The 21,398-nt window shown below is 35.8% G+C and overlaps 1 protein-coding gene across 3 annotated transcripts in view; it reads right to left on the reverse strand.

Moving 5' to 3' along the window:
- Positions 1 to 21,398, reverse strand: part of TENM1 (teneurin transmembrane protein 1) — a gene marked incomplete at both ends in the record, with an annotated part of 603,322 nt that overhangs the window by 322,281 nt on the left and 259,643 nt on the right. For all 3 annotated transcript variants that reach the window (XM_082610702.1, XM_082610701.1, XM_082610700.1), the window contains one exon: positions 11,137 to 11,375. In XM_082610702.1, the coding sequence (XP_082466828.1) occupies positions 11,137 to 11,375 (239 nt within the window). The remainder of the gene's footprint in view (positions 1 to 11,136; positions 11,376 to 21,398) is intronic.

Genomic DNA, 21,398 nt, shown 5'->3' on the forward strand with positions numbered 1-21,398 from the left:
GGAATTCCAGCTTTTACATTTTTAAATGGTTGAAAAAGATCAAAAGAATAACAGTATTTCAGGATACATGAAAATTTTATGAAATTCAAATTCCAGCGCCCATAAATAAAATTTTATTGGAACATAGTCACATTGATTCATTTACAGATTGTCTATGGCTGCTTTTGGGTATAAGCTGAATTGTTGTGATAGAGGCTGTATGGCCTGCAAAGCTTGAAATATTTACTACTATCTGGTCTTTTTTTTTTTTTTAAAATATAAATTTATTTATTTATTTATTTATTTATTTATGGCTGCGTTGGGTCTTCGTTTCTGCGTGTGGATTTTCTCTAGTTGTGGCGAGCGGGGGCTACTCTTCGTTGCAGTGCACAGGCTTCTCATTGCGGTGGCCTCTCTTGTTGCGGAGCATGGACTCTAGGCACGCGGGCTTCAGTAGTTGTGGCACGTGGGCTCAGTAGTTGTGCCTCACGGACTCTAGAGCGCAGGCTCAGTAGCTGTGGTGCACAGGCTTAGTTGCTCCACGGTATGTGGGATCTTCCTGGACCAGGGCTCGAACCCATGTCCCTTGCATTGGCAGGCGGATTCTTAACCACTGCGCCACCAGGGAAGCCCCCAAGGGCAATTTAATTGATCAATTCTGCCATCGCTAGGCCCCAGCTCTCACATCTTCTTTTCTATTTAGTCTTCGTTTCACTCTTGGCTCTGGCATGGGCTACAGAGCTAGTTCTCCTTCTTTTGAGTATTTTTTCTCTCCTTATGTGTAATCGAAAGTGTGTGGAATTCCATCTCCTAGTTATGCTATTGAAGTGGGTTATGTGTGGTTTTATTTGCTCTCCTTGCTGATGTGAATTTCTTTCTGGAGGATGGTGTGGAGAGATTTGAATTTAAGGGGCCAGCATTATTCTACGGGAACTCAGAACTCACTATTAATATCTACTTTTACATTTATATAACACATATGCAGAAACATATACTTGAACATTGTGTACCCAGTATTTACAGGACATTCATTTGAAATGAGGCTCTAATAATGAAGATGTGTTATAAATTTACCTGTCACTGTTCTTTATGTTCAATTCCATGCATCTATGAGATAGTTGGCCATGGTTAGGGCTACCATTAGTAACTGTGAACAGGGTCAGGTTTACTAATAGGGTGATTGTGTTATATTTTTCTGCCCCTTACATAATTCCTCCTCCTAAACTTCTAATGATAGGAAATTCATAATGAGTATCTCATTTCTTTGGCTGAAAGTAGTGATGGCAAATATATTCCAACTTCTGAGTAAACTCAAATTGCAGAATCTAGACTCAGCAGGAAAGAATGTTTGTTGCTTCGATTACTTATATCTTCCATGGGTCTGGGACAGGGAAGCAATGACATTAATGTCAGAGATTTGCCATTTTTGGCGTACGACTCTGTCTTCTGTTAAAATGCAAATAATCTTGGGGAGATATAATACATTTTCTTTGTCACAGCCCTTTTTACTTCAGTGTGAATTATCTTATTACATAGGTTGCAAGCGTAAATGCCAACTGAGAAGGAAGGCAGGTAGTGTAAAAAAGTGAAGAGGGCAGTATGGCTACTCTGATGGACTGGAGAGTTTATGGGCCTTTTGGGAGCAGCCCCTATTTAGCTGCAGTCAATGGTTTTCATATTATTTTTGCAAAACAAAAGACCAGAATAGTGAGTAGCACATAGGTACTCAAAAATGTGTGGATGAATGTGTGAATGCACATCTGGGAATGTCAGATCTTCTTATTTTTAAAGAGAGGCTAGAAATTTTATGTAAACCAGAGATTTTATGTAAAAATCTCTAGACTTAAGTTTTTAAATTAGTTGGCAGCATTTAACAAATTTTATGTGTGTCAAGCAAAACCTGCCTAGTTTACCAGATTCATTTCTGAGTTCAGGTTTTGTTAGGGGGTAGAAGGCAGGACTAGGTTTCTGATTTGGGGGATGGATAAAAAAGGGAGATTGAGACTGTGGGCTTTAGTAATGAAACAGAACAGAGCTAAAAGGTTGAAATAGTAACTGAGCCCATGACCTTGGCCTCATTAGTGGGAATGCTGCTGAGATAGTTAGTAAGTAATCTAAATATTTTTCTTTCCTGCCTACTCAAATCACAAAAGATACACACACTATTATTTCCAATAAAAATAGAACTATATTCACCAGTTTGCTGTGTATGCTAACAATTAATTCTGTTTATTTTGGGCCAAAAGACATACCCATTACTGGACCCCATAAACTCATGTGGTTTTTTTTTTGTGTGAATGTTTATTTATATATTTGATCTTGATTGCCCATTGCACCTCTTATTTTTAAAATTTAGTTTTTCTCCCTCTGTTGATGGGTTCTTATCTCTACATTTTATATTTCATTGTTTCAGAAGACTAGATTGGTGCCTGTCAGCAAGGAGACTTACGCCAGCTAATCCAAGGGCAGGATTTGGTCAGGGAAACCAAACTAATAACATACAGCAGACAGCAATAGAAACCAAAGACACTAATGGTTTATTTGGGTTTGTTCAATCTTGCAACAGGCTGTGTTTTAGCCATGACAAAGGAAGAATCTATTGTGCCATCTGGCTTTCAAAAACTCCCACAGCCTTCTATGTTGATAAGTCTTAACTAGTGCCATGTCTGCAATATCCTATATGGTAATCCTTGAGCATGTGCTATTACAGCCTGGAGTAGCACCGAGCATGTGCAATGCTTTACCACATTTTCCCACTGGCATAAAAATTTTCATCTCCCCAACTAGGTTTTCAACTAGGTTCAAAAGTCATCTGACCTTTCAACTACTCATGGCTTGACAAATGCTAGCTTTACCACCAAGGTCAATGATATAAAAAAACTTATTGCCTCTCTGTGAGGTGGTGGGGAAACTACTAAACTGTTTGATAACTTCAGAAGGTTTGGATTTATCAGGATTCTGTCTGGAGGCAGCACATGATCTTTTAATAAAAACTGCTTCATTTCCAAAATTTCCACTTTCTTTCATAGCAAAGTATACTTGTTCCTAATTTCTTAATAGCGGGCATCTCTCTTAAGCACTGTGCACCCAGTATTAGCTTGGTTGCTTGCTATGAGTAAAATCCAAAGTCTAATATGTACTCTCTCTTGATATTATTTTCACTTAACCCCATAATTTTATTAGTTAATGTTGCAAAGTATTTGGACATATGGAATATAGAAAAGACACTGTGGTACTGTTATTTGCTATATTTAACATCTATGTTTAATTAAAATAAAGTTCAAGATCAAAGGGAATCTAGGTTCTTCCTTCAAGGAACAAAAGGCAAAACTGAATTAAGGTTGAAACAAAGTTATCTACAACATAAAAAATGGGGCTAGTTGATTTGGTGAAACCTATGAATATCAAAAAGCAAAATCTGCCTCTTCTGTACCAGGTGGTAGAACAGCACAGATTGCTTGCTGTCAAAATCCCATTTGTACTCATTTTTGACCATAGCCACAACTAGTTTATCTGAGAACTCACAACCTCCTCTGATGTTCCATGTACATATGCTAGCCTTCAGTCTCCTGATCATTTGATCAGGACATGAAGCTCATTTAATATAAAAGAGATGAAATGGAATCAAGAGTTTTTGTTTTTTACAAAGCACCATACCATAAGTCTTTTCTTCCAGTTAAAAATTTCCTGTTGCCAATTCAACGTGATAATGAGACATTTGTGAGGCCCTTCCTTAGAAACTCTCATGGTAAGCAATTACTCTAGATGTTAACTATAATTTGCTATATAAGGTCTACTTTAATTAGATTGGCAAAGCTATAATGAGGTTTTAATCAGTAGAAAATTACAGTGGGTCATCTTGGACCCTCTTATTTTGTTCATTATTATCCCATAGAGATCAACAGGATCCCCAAGAAAGAAGCTCTTGAGGAGCCATACTGTGATCTAGAATAACACATGGGTCTTGTCTATATTGGAGGATCCAATATAATGTGGTGCTCTTATTTCAACACTATCCACACTTTGGTGAGCTTGTGAGTCTACCCAGGAAAGACCATCTTGTGAGATTATCCCTAGCTAAGAATCTAGTCTTTCCTGAACAAATGATTCATCTGGAAAGAGATCCTCATATATGTTCCTTAACTAGGTCTAAAATATACAGGGGAGTCACATTTTTAAGCTCCGAGTCTGAAATCTAAAATTCTGATACACTAGCCTCTGACCATCTCATTTTAGCTATTCAGCTCGCTCATAGCTATAACTACCCTATGATATCATTGATAGTTCTAGACACTTGGACCCACCTCTTGTTTAGAATGCCATTAGTTTCTTCTTCCTATTTGCCTTCCCTACTAAGTTTGATACTTTGGTTGACCACTTTAAAAACGTTATTAGTAGCGTCTATAATTTCCTTATCTGTTTTGTCTTCTTTCTGCACTCGCCCTGCAAGCCTCCATTTTGGTGCAACTTGGTCCTGTCTGCCAATTCCAACTTCCATACTGCCATTAGGGTGATTTTTCTAAATGTAAATCTGAGCAAATCATTTTCTTGCCCTAATGAAAAACCATAAAAAACTTCCATTTGCTCTTAGGATAAATTCCAAGCTCCTTACCATGACTTAAAAATGCCTTTCGTGATCTGTCCCTGCTTATTATCTTCATTTCCTGTCACCATATCCTCCATTTGTGCTGCCTCAGGTTTTCCAATGTATTTGTATTTAATAAAACATATGCTTTTTCATCTCTCTTTAAAGGGAATATAGCTAAGCTCCAAATGTATGTGTCTCCACCCTGTAAGATGCCACCTCTTTGTTTTGACTGTGATAAATCAGATACTCTGCTGGTGATCCTAGCCCTACCCATTCTGGCTGTTCTATATGAAAATTCAGTCACATTTCTGAAGTTTAAAATGGGTTAACCTGCCATCTGTTTCAAAGCCATTGCTCTAATTTAGTTTATTCTTATTCACTTCAGAGTAAGTATAGCTTAACGACTTACGCAATGTGGGTCTAAAAATATTCGTATAACATATCTATATATGTATCGTATATATATAATTTGGATGAGCAGAAACTAAGTTAAACAGGAGTGAAATTTCCTTTATGAAAAAGAATTCAAATTATTTATTTTGAAAGAGATTTCTTGAGAGAGAGTTTTTCCCTTGAATTTGCAAGATTGATTCTTGCTGCTGTAAAACTTCTTAAGCATGTAAACCTCCAAAATTACTAACATGCTACCCAGTCCTCTTTTACTATGCCTTCCAGTGGATCTTTAGCTTTTGGGCTGGCCAAAAAGTTCGTTCGGGTTTTTCCACACGATGGTACCAAAAACCCAAACGAACTTTTTGGCCAACCCCATATTTCACAAAGCCTCATTTTAATTTCTCTACCCAGGCTTAGACAGTGGTGTATGGGAAGTACTTAGTAGGGTGAATACCCCTCCTTGAGACAAAACAATAATCTCTTGATGCAAGACTTATGTTTAGTATCCATTACTCACTCACCCAAGAAATTATCTCTCTTTATGTCTTAAATCTACAGGATGCTAGAGTTCCAAAAAAAAAAAATATATAGAAGTATAGTATTTGCCTTTCATTAAAGTGTCTTCATTTTCAGCAATAGGTGCTAACAATGGTTCTGAAATTAGTTGTATGTAGCACAGGTTCTTCCTGTCATTTTAGTATGTTTAATTCAGATTGAATCTATACTTTTATTTATGACAGGTAAAAGTGCCACTTAACATAGTAGGGATAAAACTTATGGGACATATTACACCAAAAAGATGATGTCAGATGCAAATATAAACCTTTTTTAAAGAAGAGTTCTGATAAATGCATGGATGGCAGATTTATAATTAGACTGAAGTTATACCACCATTTCCCAGATCCCTGCCTAGAGAGATTGCTAGAAAGTTGGTAGATTCATGGGTAGGAGGCAAAGTCAATGCTAACGCAGAAACTGCCATCATTATCGTAAATGGGTCCACAAGAGTGAACTGAAAGTAGTAATAAGTATAAATGTGACACCAAAAGGATTGATAATGGTCTATAGGATAAAGTAAAATGCTTTTTTGCATTTTATGCTAAGTCATTTCTTGAATGTTATAAGCTATAATGCATTTTAAAGAAAATGTGTTTCAACCTAGATATGGCCTCCAGTTAGAAATACAAACCATTTGAAGGGCCAAAACACCAAGGAAAAGGGAAATTAGTAAAATAAAGGCAAAGTTACAGATATTATAGACCAGGCAGAAGGAAACAACAAACCCATTAGAGGATTCTTGTGAAACAGACATTCCAGCTCTGAAAAAACTGTTCTAGATGACTTTGGTAGGAAGGGAAACAAAAGTAGTTTATGTTAGGATAAACTGTATGCTCATTATGCTTACCTCCGCTCAAATTAATAATCCTATTAATAATCCTGTTCCACTAATAATAAGCATTAATCTTTACTTAGATCTGCTAAGCAATGTCCTGGGTGTTTTACATGTTTCCCTTCATTTAATTAAAAATAAAATCTATCAGGAAGGTATTATCAACATTCCCATTTTATAGATGAGGAAACTGAGGCACAGAGGCATTAATGAAGCTACTAGTAAGTGAAAGAGATGGTTTTTGTTAAGTGTATTTATCTATACTCAGCAAACTTTGTGGGAAGGGGCATTGTCTATCTAGATCTGATGGGGGAAAAAAACCTCCATTTCAATTCTCTCCATTAAAAAAAAAACTAAGTTCTTGAATTTTCCAAAATCAAAATTTGCCTTACTCTATTTTGTTTCTTCCCTGTATTATAAAGTATTTGCATTTTTTTGTGTGATGGAGGCAAAGTAAACACACTCCACTCCTCTCATTCTATCACTCTCAGCACTCTTACTCCACTGTCATAACAACCCTAGAAAGTAGAGCAATTTGGACTAGTATAAAGGAGGCAGAAGAAAGCACTAAAATCATTGTTACTCAATTTTGATGCAGAGAGCAAGGTGCAGTAGGCCCTTTGCCCTCTTGAATAGTTTCAGCCCTAAACTTTCAACCACAGAATTGGGCTCAATATTCTATCTCTCCTAATTCTGTATTAACAACCATTCTGGTCAACTTTCTACATGTGGGCTATATAGTATGTCAATGGCAAGGAGATTCACGGACTTAAATTATTTCATCGGTAGAGTTTGGACACTATCTGCATCCCCTGAAGGTGGTATGAATCACTACTAATTTCATGGCAAAAGAAAAAGAACATTGATATCATTAACTGATGATATTGGGTTTGAGAGACAGAAATCCCTACTCCCCAACTCATTCAATGCAACAGTCCATTTGACCCCAGGCACAATGTATTCTTGTGAGTTTCTACTGCCTCTTATACAAACTGCTGACTGTGGAGAAACTTGATCAAAACATCAAAGATTACCAGAGAAGCCGAGTTTGTGCCCTTCACAACCATTGATGAAGCACCTTAACCTCGCCTCCTCTTGATGCCTTGCAAATGGTCATCTGTCTTCCTGACTACTATTTCATATGGCTCACTTGTAAATTCACGCAAATGTGCTTCTGACTGCCACTGATACATCACTGATGCCAAAATATCAGAGAGGATGAAGCGTAAGGACATATTTTTTGATTCAGATGGAAAACATTACAGATTTATGGGTAAGAGATGACAATAGCCATTCCATAATATGTATCTTTCCATGCCTCCCTTCACTGAATTTTATGACCTCAAAACTTATTCAAAGAAATTATTTACTTGCTGACCCAAAAGGTATAGTGGGTAGGAGTGGGGATGGGGCTGGTTGCCTGAATAATCCAGCTCTGACTTTTCACCTGTTGGATTTCCACTGCTTTCCAATGACCACTTACAGAGCCATAATGCACAGAACATCTATTGATGTCCCATTGATATTGATGTGATTTCCCGTAGTGGATTGAGGGCAGCACAGCCTATAGCCATTCATATCTAAAGGTTATGTATAATGGATAATAGAGGAACATGAAATAGCAGAAAGAAATTTGCACGGGAAACAGAAGCGGTAAATAGTTTCAGTGAAAGATCTTACTTGGGTTAGACAGAAACTGCAAAGGGGGATTGAAAAAAAACCAGATGACTCTTATAGACTCAGCAAGAGTTGAGAGTGAAATGGTTTCATATTTAGAAATATAATACTTTTTTATTTCAACCACCGAAGGCCATTTAAAAATCATCTTGCATGTTACAGTTCTTATGCGACATCTTTCACTTAAATGCCTCTTTATGAATTCTTACTCTGTCCTCCTGAGGTGGTCAGTGATGGATGGGGTAAGTGGAGGAAGAGATTTTAACTGATTATCCAAAGTCACATAATTTCCAGTCCATGACAGAACTCAGAACAAAGTTCCAGTGTTTGCCATCAACATCTCCTCATTTTGAACCCACTCAGCCTACTGAGCTAGTATTTAGCCTGATACTTCTGCATTTTCAAAGTCACACAGAAAAGCATTTCAACAGATATCTCTCACTGATCCACAAATCTCAGTTGCAGTAACTACTGCAATGGATGACCTGGTAAATCAAATTTAATTTGTGATTTAATAAGAAAAAAAATGGTGGATTTACTTAGTAGACCAAGAAGTAAATGAACTGCAAGGTCTGCTGCAGTGCTAGAAGGGCAGCAAGGCCTAGCACTCAACAACATGTCCTCTGGGGTCAGTCTGCTGCTCTGGCTTAAAGCTCAAAGCTCAGGATCCCTACTTCTTAGTGCTGTGACCTCTATGTGATCTCTTACCTTGGCTGTGCCTCAGTTTCCTCATTTATAAAACAGATTTAATACTGATAGCTACCTTAAGGACTGTTCTGATAATGCAATGAGCTAATACAAGTAGAGTGCTTAGCATAATTCGCTTTTTTCAATAAACTTTTACCGACAGGGTTGCTATGCGCCAGGCACTGTTCTTGGTGCTGGGGTACAGCCATGAATAAAATGGCTAACTCTGAGAAGCAGTGAATTTTACTAGTGAATAATGATTATATAGGTAGTAATGGTAACAACAACAATAATAATATTTAACATTTATAGTATACTTACTGTGTTTTAAGTCCTATTCCAAGTTCTTTAGTTATATTAACTCATTTAATTCTTATGACAACCCTATGCTACAGGCACCGTTTTGGGACAGTTTTACAGATGAGGAAATGGAGGCCTTAAAAGGGTAAATAATTTGCCCAAGGTAACATGCCTAAGAAGTGGCAGAGGTCTGAAAAATCCATGCTCATAACCGTTGTACTATACGGCCTTACTGTCATATCAGATTTATATGCCACTGTTTACCCTATCAAAAAAGGCAGTCCTTGAAATAACTGAAACATTCTGCTTTCACTTTTTCTTTTTCTTCTGGCCACACCACATGGCATGTGGAACTTCCCCGACCAGGGATCAAACCCATGCCCCCTGCGGTGGAAGGCAGAGTCTTAACCACTGGACCACCAGGGAAGCCCTCCACTTTTGCTTCTGAATAAACATAATCTAATTAAACAAGTCTCAGAGTATATAATACAATTTTTTATATGAGTGGCCATATAATAAATTTAAATAGAAACATAGGTTTGAACACAGTATAAACCTATTGATAAGAAGCTTGCTATACCTGGATTTGTTTATTCCAGAGGTAAAGTCTTGAATCTAAAATATTATCTCTCTGTATAGTAAAAGTTAATAGAAGCTAACCTATAAGAGTTGGTCTCATAATTGAACAATAACATTTTAAAGGGCCTCTAATGTATTTAAACTTTTCAAATTACTCCTTGTTTTGAATGATACCGTGGTAAAACCCTGTTTATATTACAGTACTTTCTCATCTCCGACCTCCATTCCTTCAGCGCTATTCCTCATAAAACGTTATTACAAAACAAATAAACATACATGTTGGGTTATCCTGAAGTGTCTGAGATAAAGGACACATTTTTGATATTATAGGTTAATATTATCCACATATAATAGAAGCATTGTTCAAACATATTCAGATTGTACGATGAAAATAGAAAAGAGATAATCATGAACATCAATATAGGCTATGATCCTATACTGTTGACATTATCAGTGACTCCCCTACAAAATATATCTGTTTATTTAACTTACTACCCTTTGTTCTGTGACTCTTATAAAAACTGGTTATGGGAAATTTCTTATTGTTCACATTTTTTAATAAATCAGACTCAACAAAACTTACTTTTTTATAATTATTAAGAAACTCGAAATCGCTTTTTAATCTATCTCTCAGAATCATATTCAGTGTATCTTTGTGGGTAGTTCCCCTTCAATTAAGAAATCAGGCTAAACCTGAAAAGAAGATACAAGTGACATACTTAGAATTTTTTTTCTACTATGATATGCTATCCTTCTAGGAACAGTGCTTCCACAAAATACATGTTTTTTAAGTTAATTTACATCTTAGACTGTAAAACCACTCAGACAAGGAAATTAATGTTCAGTCAAAATAAAATGCCAGCCAAAAAAATCAATACGATTTGCTATCAAGTAAGGGTGACTTTAATCAAGATGCTTCAAGAACAACATTTTTCTTAAAAGTGGAAAGTGTGCCTCACTACTGTTTTCTCTTTTACCTTCACAAACACAGTAACCACACAATTTTGCAGCCATTTACCTAGTGAAAATAAGAAGACATTTTTTTCAGTCCCAGTGTAAAACTCTGCGTTCTTGGAAAGAGATTATGCCCTGGATTTTCCAATAGCTTCCAAGTAACTACTACTTTAATGAAATTGCTACCTGAAAATTCGGTAGCAGTATTATTGTTTAACTATAATTTAAGAAGCTATTGTAGATTGGTACTTATGACTTCTAATGAGAAAACCATAACAACCTTTTAATTGAAGGGGAAATGGTTAACTACAGTAATTGCAATCAATAAGACTGTGCTAGTAGCATAAATATTTCTTCTCAAAGAGCGATCCTTATGCTCCTCAGCAGTATTTAAGGTTAGGAAGTACCAAAAAATAAATAAATAACCTAATTAGAAATCTATTTGTTATTGATAATACTGAGCCTTAGTTCAAATTTGTAGGTCGCAGAGTAGAGAGGGAACCCCCCCCCGCCACCGCCCCCAACTCCACCACAAGCAAAACAAGACTTTGATTAAGAAGAAAAGCGAAGCATGGAAAAAAGGGCTTACCAATCACATAGGCTAGTAACAAGGCCAAAGTCACTGTGATTGCAGTGGCGCTCAAGGCCGTGCACTTCCAATTGCAGCACCTGTAGGGTTTGTTGAAGGTAAAGGCAGGTCTGGAAAAGGTGCTTCGGGGAAGTGGCCTGGGAGGAGGCGAGTACACAGTATTGGATGTCAGAGGGTAGTTCTGACTGGCTGCACTGAAGATGGCCGAGGAACCAGATCCATGTTTGAACAGGAAATGCCTGCGGAAAGGAAACAAAAGTTTGGGCTATCAAAACCAAAGCCACTTGCTACAGAAATACGAATTCCACTAATTTAAAACAATCATGCTATGACAAAGCACAGGGCAGCTAGGAGGAACTCAACAAAATTTTCATATACCTAACACTTAACTCCGAAGCGCCATTGGTGGTCTCCTTTTTGTTTTCCTATTTTAGACTTTTAAGAGGAGGAAAGAGGTCTTCCGTTCCCTGACTTGTTGACTAATGAAATTCTCAAATTCTGAACATTAACATTCCACATTTGATGGTATTCACTATACTGCTCCCTTTCATTAAATATAATACTCAAAAACAGAAAGAGAAGTATCATCAAGCATTTTGATAATATGAATGGCCTAGAGACCAGTATTTTATTTAGAGACTAGCTTTCACAGACATATTTTCACCCAGTATTTTATTATAAAAACTGCCATACAGCCAAAGGAAAGAATTTTATAATAAACACACATCTACTCAAGAGAATATCAAGTAAAGAGATTCAGTAAATCTGGAGTAGGTCCTAAGCATGTATATTTTAATAAAACGTCCTAGGTAAGTATGATGTGCGTATCCAGTTGAGCAGCACTGGCCTTAAAAATGCTAGATTCAAATTTTAAAAGATTGTTATCAAATAAACAATTTTAAAAATAAAAAAAACCCAGAACCACAGATGTACTTGTCAACTAGATTCTATACTTAACATATGACTATATTCACTCTATCACATATTTATCCACCTCTCCATTCCTATCTTAGTCCATCTTTTTTTAAAACATTTCATTTTTTATTTCATTTTTCAAGCATTTCAAAGTAAGCTGCATACATCAGTACACTTCCCTTCACATATTTCAACTTTCATATTATTATCCAGAGTTCAATAATTTTTTTATAGATTTGTAATGTAAAATTTATACATGATGAGTTTGAGTTTTTTAGATCCCACATATGAGTGATATCATACAGTCTTTCTCTGTCTGATTTATCTCACAGCATAATATCCTCGAGGTCCATCCATGAACTTGTTAAAACGAAGAGCAGAGTGTTGGTTACCGGGAGCTGAGAGGTGGGGGATAGGGAGATGTTTAAGGTTACAAATTTGCAACTAGCAGATGAATAAGTCTTGGAGATCTAATGCACAGTATTATTATAGACAATAATAATGTAAAATAAATATCAAACTTGCTGAGGCAGTAGATCTTAACTATTCCCACCACAAGAAAGAAATAATTATGTGACAGAGGTGTTAGCTAACACTACAAATGGCAATTAATTGTACTGCAATATATAAATGTACCAAATCAACATGTTGGACACCTTAAACTTATAAACTGTTATATGTAAATATAATATAAAAAATTATACACAATGAAATGCACAAATTTTAAGTGTACATTTACTGAGACTTGACAAATGCAATCACCTGTGCAACCTAAACCCCTATCAAGATACAGAACATTCCCATCACCCCAGGAAGTGCCCTCCTGCCTTTCGAAGTAAATCCCTATTCCCTAACCCCCAGAGACAACCACTATTTTGCATTTTTTCTACCCTACATTACTTTTTTTTTTTTTTTTTTTTTTTTTTGCGGTACGCGGGTCTCTCACCGTTGTGGCCTCTCCTGCTGCAGAGCACAGGCTCTGGACGCGCAGGCTCAGTGGCCATGGCTCACGGGCCCAGCCGCTCCACGGCATGTGGGATCCTCCCGGACCGGGGCATGAACCCGTGTCCCCTGCATCGGCAGGCGGATTCTCAACCACTGTGCCACCAGGGAAGCCCCCTACATTACTTTTGCCTGTCCTGGAACTTCATATTGCTGTCATGTTTGAATTACTAGAGGATGATTATTGACAGCTCATGACTATTGTAATATGGGTATTTCATAAACAGTAGTGATTTATTCACATGTAAGGAGTTGCCATAAACATATGTTTTTGTGCAATACTTTACCCTTATCGGGTACTAAGTGCCATGCATTGTGTTAAACACTCATTATCTCAGTTAATATTCATTCACATGAAATAGGCTACATTATTATCTGCATGGTGTATTTAAGGAAATGGAGGCCGAAAGAGGTTAAGTAACTTGCTTAAATCCACCTAGGAAGTGAATAACAAAGCCAGAATGGGATCTCAAGCCATTCCAGCTCCAAAGTCTTCAATCTACTCTACTGTGCTGCCTGGGGCAGTAAAATACACTGCTAAACAAAAAACATTCTGGTGCCACATTTTCATGTAATACATCACAAGACCCTTCCACTGAGCAAAGAGCCAACATCACCTTGTACATGTCACATATGCCCAAATGCATAAATCATTAAGAATATTTAAAGACTGATTTTAGCTTCCATTTTTAAAGAACAAAAGCATATATGTTTAAAGGAAAAAACAACTGTCAACATGCCAGTTAATGAAAATACCCACATTAGAGAGTTTTGCTTCAGTATATGAGGATAAAAGTTATTTAAAGGGCAGGATTGCTGAGGGGAGTGGAGATTCACAAGGCTTTCTGGAAGATAATTTGGCATTATGTAACAAAAGACTTAAAATATGCATATTCCTTGTCCAAAAATTATGCCTATAGGAATTTATCCTTAGGAAATGATGTGTATGACAATGTATATAAAAAGTCATTCATTGAAGTGTTATTTATAACAGCAAAAGATAAACACCCAAATGCTCATTAATAGATAGTTGGGTAAGTATATTATTTTATAAACACACAGTAGAATACTATACAACCATTACAAATTGTACTCTAAAAGAATATCTATTCACTAGGAAAAGTGTTTACAGATATCACCAGGTAAAAGCAAGTAGGTTTCAAAACAATATGGGCAATAGAATACAATTTTTAAAATAAAAAAATATATATGCTCATGGAAAGATAATAATTTGTGTTACCTTTGGATAGTAGGGATATTTTTTGAAGTTTTCTGCCTTGAGCTCGTATTGTTCTTGTAACTAGTATCAAAAAGATTGGGAGTGGGATCAGTGGGGAAAATGCAGTGACTAATACCAACCACATGAATAGTGGGTTCTATTTATGTGAACTTAATTTATTGAGCACCTAGAAAAGCCAGGCACCAAAGTAGTTACATTATATGCAATATTTTGATCCTAATATATCTGTGGGGTTGATATTATTATTGTTATAATCTTACAGATGATGAAACAGAGATCGAAAGAAGTTTAGTAGGAGCAAAGTGGTAATGATAATAGTTATCATAATAATGATAATAAGAGGTAACATTCATTAAGTGCTTACTTGTGCCAGACATTATTCTAATTAATTCAGAAAGCATTATATAATTGAATCTTCACAACAATCCCATTACAGTAAGTATGTACATTTACAGATGAGAAAACCAGTGCACAGAGAGGTTAAGTAATTTGTCCACAGTCACACAGCTAGTAACTGGTAAAGCCAACTTTCAAGTCCAAGCAGTCTGGCTCCAGAGCTATTGATCTTAACCACGACATTACAGTACAGTATACCAGGGTACTGCAGTTAGTGGACACATGAAGCTTTGAATCCAGGCCTTACAGGGCACAGAAGAAGCATGCTTTGTGTTGATTTTGGCATGTGGATGATATTGGATTGAGCCACACTTTTACCCTGTTGCCTTTGGGACCTGAGAGAAAAACGTGAGAATGATGGCTACAGAATCACAGAGCTAAAAGGGATCTCAGAAATCAGCTAGCAGCCCAACACCCTCATTTTGCAGTTAGGGAAATGGAGGCCCAGAGAATAAAAGTGGATTATTTAAAAGAAACATCAGTAGTTAATGATATCAATGTAGTTAGAATCGAGGACTTGCAAAATAGTGTATTTCCACCTCACTGTGCTACCTGCCAACCAGTCTTCACCAGATTACCACCAGGTTCTATCTAATCTTCTGGGTTAACTGACCAGGGCTAACCAAATACAATCTATTCAAACGGTACTTCATAATACATATCTATTTTTCTGTATGTCACATGTTCTCATAGTAAGTTTTAAAGACCATCTTAACTTTTTTGAATGAATGGGGAACCATTAGAAAGAGGCTAGTCTTCAGTCGTTAAGACTGTAAAGGAGTTATTGCTGCTTCTAAAGGCACTGAACGTATGCCCAGAATGGACAAACAGTATGTGGTAGAAATAAGAATAAACATATTTTATTGAAAAAGTGACTCACAGCATTATGTTTCTTCCATTTGATTGTACTTCCTCTTTAGTCCCTGAAATAATCACCTCCATGTCATAAGGAGGTAGATTTCTTCTTTAATGTCTGGTTATCTCTCCCAGCCTATGTTTTCCCCTTTGGCCATCTAATTTACTAGTTGAGGAAGAAGTATAGCACTTTACAAACAGCAGAGTGGAGAAGCCTCCCCATTTCCCCACCACAACTTTGTGGTTACACTGGAGGCGATAATATGTCACTTGCATATAACTGATCCTATACAGCAACACTCTGATATGTTCCTATGGGATAGAAGAGAAATCTAGCAGTATGGGGCTTTGTTATTCAATGTTTGGAGATAAAAATCTTCGATCCTTTGCATATTTATGAAGGAGAACAATTGGATTTTTGAGACAATGTAAGTGGCCCCATATGCTGGATATTGATTTGGTTTTGTATATCATTAAGAGGTAAAAGAAAGACAGAGAATTGTTGGCTATTATGATGGCAATTACAAGCAATAATCAATATCCCTGAGCACTGTAATTTCATCTTGATATACACCAAAGGATTTCCAAATGCAGTTTCATAAGTAAAGTATTACAACATAATGAATAAATTCAACAGTTGCAGCAGAGCAACATTTAAACTAATTCATATTTGAGTGGAATCCAAATCACAGTCCTCAGTGAGGGTAGATAATAAAATGAGTTCATATACTAAGGTTCCTGTTTTCTTATTAACAGGCTGAGATTAAGATTCTCTGCTGAAAGTGATCTATACTTTGATGTGCATCATGAACAACAGCAATGCAAATGCTATGTATTGTCAAAGGCTTTGAGTCCATTGCTGGAAAGCGAAACTACTGCCTAAATGTGTTTTCATAGTCCCTGAAAAAAGTAGGAGCTTAAAGACAAATGCACACTGCTAGACTTCAGCTATGTGCTCATAAAATCAGATCATCTGTCTAAGCACATTGCTTTTCCCAGGGGACCTGAGGATATACTAAAATGTTGCTATCAATTTCATACAATTAGGTTTTTTTCCACAGAGGAAATGATAAAAATGCAGTTCAAGAGTTTATGTGTAAGTAGTACTCTCCTTTGCATCTGTTTTAATATTCAATTTCAAATTTAAAAAGGAAAAGCAAGATATTGCCAAAAGGAAATGGGCATATAAGGAAATTGAAAAAAATATATATATCTTTAAGACTGATGAGACCCAGTGCTGGTAAATGGGAATTTAATAAATGTTCCTGTAAGGATTTTAAAATCATCTATAAAAAAGGGGAAAATGTACTTTCTCTTTTTAAACCCTACATACAACATAATTCTGAGGGTATCTGTTAGCACTAAATGATGTGATTTAATGCGGCACTTGAAATTCTATAGGAAACAGACAGAAATCTACAACTTTCTAACAACAGATGCATAAATAACCAATGAATTTTTTCTTTTACATCTTGTAAACATACTTATGAGTCTCTAAACCTGCATTCCCTTAGCTACAAACATTAGACTAATTTTTATACCCAGAGGAAGGAATTCAACTTACTTCCAGTTAGAAGCTGAGGTTGATTTAAAAAAAATAATAAAGAAGAAGACTGCAATAAAAAGGCCTTGAGTCAAGGTGTTAGGGCCAAATCACATTCAGATAGGATAGCGGAATTCAGGCATTTATTCTTTTTAAAAAATTATTAAATGCATTTTTATTGTGATAAAAAACACAGAACACAAAATTTACCATCCTATACCATTTTTAAGTGTATAGTTCAGTACTATTAAGTATATTCACATTATTGAGAAAGAGATCTCCAGAACTTCTTCATCTTGCAAATGTGAAACTCTACACTCATTAAACAACTCCTCTTTCCCCCTCTCCCCAGCCTCTGGTAACCACCATTCTCATTTCTGTTTCTACGAATTTGACTATTTTAGATATGTCATATAAGTAGAATCACACAATATCTGTCTTTTTGTGACTTGTTTACTTCACTTAATTTAACGTCCTCAAGTTTTATCCGTGTGACTGGATTTCTTTCCTTTTCAAGGCTGATTAATTGTACGTATATACCATATTTTGTTTAGCCATTCATCTGTTGGTGAACATTTGGGTTGCTTCTGCCTCTTGGCTACTGTGAATAATGCTGCTATGAACATGGGTGTGCAAATATCTCTTTGAGATCCTGCTTTCAGTTCTTTTAAGTATATACCCAGAAGTGGGATTGCTGGATCATATGTCAGCTCTACTTTTATTTTTTTGAGGAACCTCCATACTGTTTTCCATAGTAGTTGCATCATTTTACATTCCCACCAACAGTGCAAAGGGTTCCATTTCTCCACATCCTTGCTAACACTTGTTATTTCTTGTCTTTTTGATGATGGCCATCCTAATGGGTATGAGGTGATACCTCACTGTGGTTTTGATTTGCATTTCTCTGATGATTAGTGATGCTGAGCATCTTTTCATATGCTTGTTGGCTGTTTTTCATATCCTCTTTGAAGAAATGTCTATTCATAGGTATTCATCCTTATGCCTCCAAAAACATGAGAAAATAAAAGAAAATGTCATGCTGAGTCAGCCCCATTTTCTTCTCTGACAAGAATATCTAGTGAATATCTAGTTTTCTTTTGTGACAAAGCTGGTTACTGGCAAGATATCAACCTCAACATCTCTAGTTTTTGCATAATAGCCTATTCTTGATATTCCTGTTTAGGATAAATGTTCCTAAAAAGAGTATTTATCCAAACTCTGTCTGAGCCTAAATGGTATTATCAGCTTGGACAACCTCTTGGGGGTAACAATTTTTTTTTTTTTTTATTAACAGCTATATAAAGGTGGAGTTCATTTTATTTGCCCTAGGTTTCTTTCTTCCAAATTTTAAGTCACTCTGTCCATATGTCCCATTCAAACCTTATATGCCAAGTGTTCATAAAAAAGTTTATAGTCTCTCCATGTTGTTCATAATTTTTAAGAGATTTTAAAAAAAATATACTTTCAGGATATATATCTAAACCTTAAGTTTTCTAGGCTTAAGCCTTAGTTCTATAATCTATTCTTAAATGGTAATACTCTATGGTCTAGATTGGTATTCATGTGATTTTCCAAGTGAGGTAGTTAGCAGCTAATGGGAGAGCTCTTTTAAAAATCTTTATTTGTGGCTATTATGCCCTCTTGTCTTTTAATCAGAAGTAGTATCTACCTTACCTCCTCAACTGCTTCTGTATGGTATATTCCGTTAGGGCAGGGACCAAGTCAACTTCTAGGTTCCTTGTCTCATACGTCAAAGGTACTCAATGAATATATATTGATTTGCATGATGTTTTTGCTTCTAAAAGGCTCTTGATTCTCTGTACAGAATGAATGAGGCTTGGGGACTCTAAAATAACTGTTTCACTTGTGAGCAAATATCTCCTGGTTTCCTGAATATAAAAGGACAATTACAAGCTTTCATTTTAATTTCACAAAATCTAAAAGAAACAAATAAGTCAAAAAAATAGTTGAGTCACATTTCATCTCTACTTGAGACATCTGAGTAAGGAAAGAATTACTGTTAATAAAAATACTAATAATTAGAAATAATCGCTGTGAATGATAATGGCAATAGCAATGACTACTTACTGAACATCTATGTGCCAGGCACTCTGCTAAAATAATTTGTGGGGGTTTTTTTCCCACTGAATCCTCAAAGTAACCCTATAAGGTAGATGATATTATCCACATGTCATAGTTTAGGAAGCTGAGGTTGAGCTACTAAGTTTAAGTAAATTTCCCAAGGTCACGCAACCAATAAATGATAGAATCTACTTCAGTTTTTTTGATTACTAGGATGCAATCTACATGAGAGTAGAAATTTCTGTTTGTCTTATTTATCGCTGTATCCCCAGCATCTAGAATTGTGCCTCACAAAGAGTAGGTGCTCAATAAATATTTTTACTTCTATGCACGAACAATGAAACCCATTTACGTAACCACTGTGCACATACTAACTCATGACATCCCTGATGTCACTCTTACTGCTAATCATTAAGGTAATAAAATCTTCTTCAATCACATGATCATCTGGCATTTCTCTGTTCAGAATGAACATATATGAGCGTATTATTCCACTGAATATGTTTTTATGGAAATATTTATTTCAACTCTTTTAATTACAGAATTGACAAATGATATTAGGAGGATACATACTTATGAAAGTGAACTAATTGTCACGTCTCCTTGTTTAGAATACATCAGAACATTTTTCATTCAACAGTGTATCAGACTTTCCTATATAAATTAAACATTTCTGTAACAGGACATTTAGAGATACATTGGAGCTAGTAGGGTTGGAATATATATATATATATATATATATATATATATATATATATATATATATATATATATATATATATATATATACACATGGCATATATATAAATGCTAGAGAAAGAAAATACTACGTATTCTATAGTGTTTGACCAAGATGCTTTAGTAGATTCCAAAATAAATGAAAATAAACAATTATGCTCCACTTCATAATAATGCCCTTTCAAGTCATCCTCTCATTTTCTTTCTCTAAGTTAAATCCATGCTCTGTAGATGTAATTTTTAATTTAAAAATTGATATTAAAAAACCCTACACCACTTGAAGGGTAAATATCAAATTAGTATTTTCTATTAATATAAACGTTCCTGTATTAAAAGGATAAGGCCAACATATAAAAATTATTTACTTAGATTAGTAATCTTACCATTTTTTCATTCTCTTTGTATTTAAAGGTAATTTAGGTCCCGAGATATGGTGTGGAAGCTGTAATCCTTTCAAACTAGAAACAATTTGGAAAGCTACTGATGGGTGAGACTTTCAATCCTCTTATGATTTTATACATCTTCTCCATGAAGGCATAACAAAATGCCACCCCACAGTTTTCAAGAGTTCATTTCCCACCAGGGAACCATTTTAAATGGGAACAAACATGGAACCTAGGCAAAATTTATTAGCACACGTTTAAAATTAAACCAGACCCCAAATTTTCTAAGATTTAAGAGAATTTCATTCATTTTGTAAAGAAGTTCAATTATGTTTCCCTTTGCAGAAGCTGAAAGTCCATTCCCAATTTTACACACCAGAGCAACCTGCTGATTTTGTAGAATTGGTCTTCACTGGTTACTTGGCTTATTTATTTATTTCTCTTTTTAGAGGAGTGGATAGCGGGTAGAGAATTATATACCTTAATTACCTTTTTATTCACCCTCATTTTCCTCAGATATGTATTATCCTCATTTATTTTATGAGCCAGTTGACATGGTATACTTTTCTGTATCATTTCTTTTTATTGAATTGTAATCTATATTAGCAAAGACATTTTATTTTAAACAGAGTGTTTCAAACTAAATACAAAGGAGTATAATAAGGACAGAACCTGAGAGTTTACCACTCAGCTCTTCGGGTTAAAAATCTAGATTATCATTCTAATGCAACTTTTAAAGGATGTTGATCAGCACTTGCTTTCATTAGCTTTCACTTCTCTGAAAGTCTTACTCATACATGTATAATAAAGGCAAGAATGTTTTTTTACAGTGCTATAAAATAACATAAGAAATGCCACTCAAATCAGTCCTCTAACCTATTCAGCATAACATTTCTCTAAGGGACAAACTGGCAAAGGGCATGGCTGTCCTCTGAAATATCAGCCTCAAAAATCAAAGATGTGGCCTGAGGCAGAAACTGTCCACTCCTGACCAACGTCCATGTTCTTTTTCTCTTGGGCACACAGATAGACTACATTTCCCAGTCACCATTTCCATTAGGTATGGTCATGTGACTAAGTTCTGGGTAGTGAAATGTGAAGGGTGAGA

The sequence above is a fragment of the Mesoplodon mirus genome (assembly GCF_964341445.2).
Source record: "Mesoplodon mirus genome assembly, chromosome: X".
Classification (NCBI taxonomy): Eukaryota; Metazoa; Chordata; class Mammalia; order Artiodactyla; family Ziphiidae; genus Mesoplodon; species Mesoplodon mirus.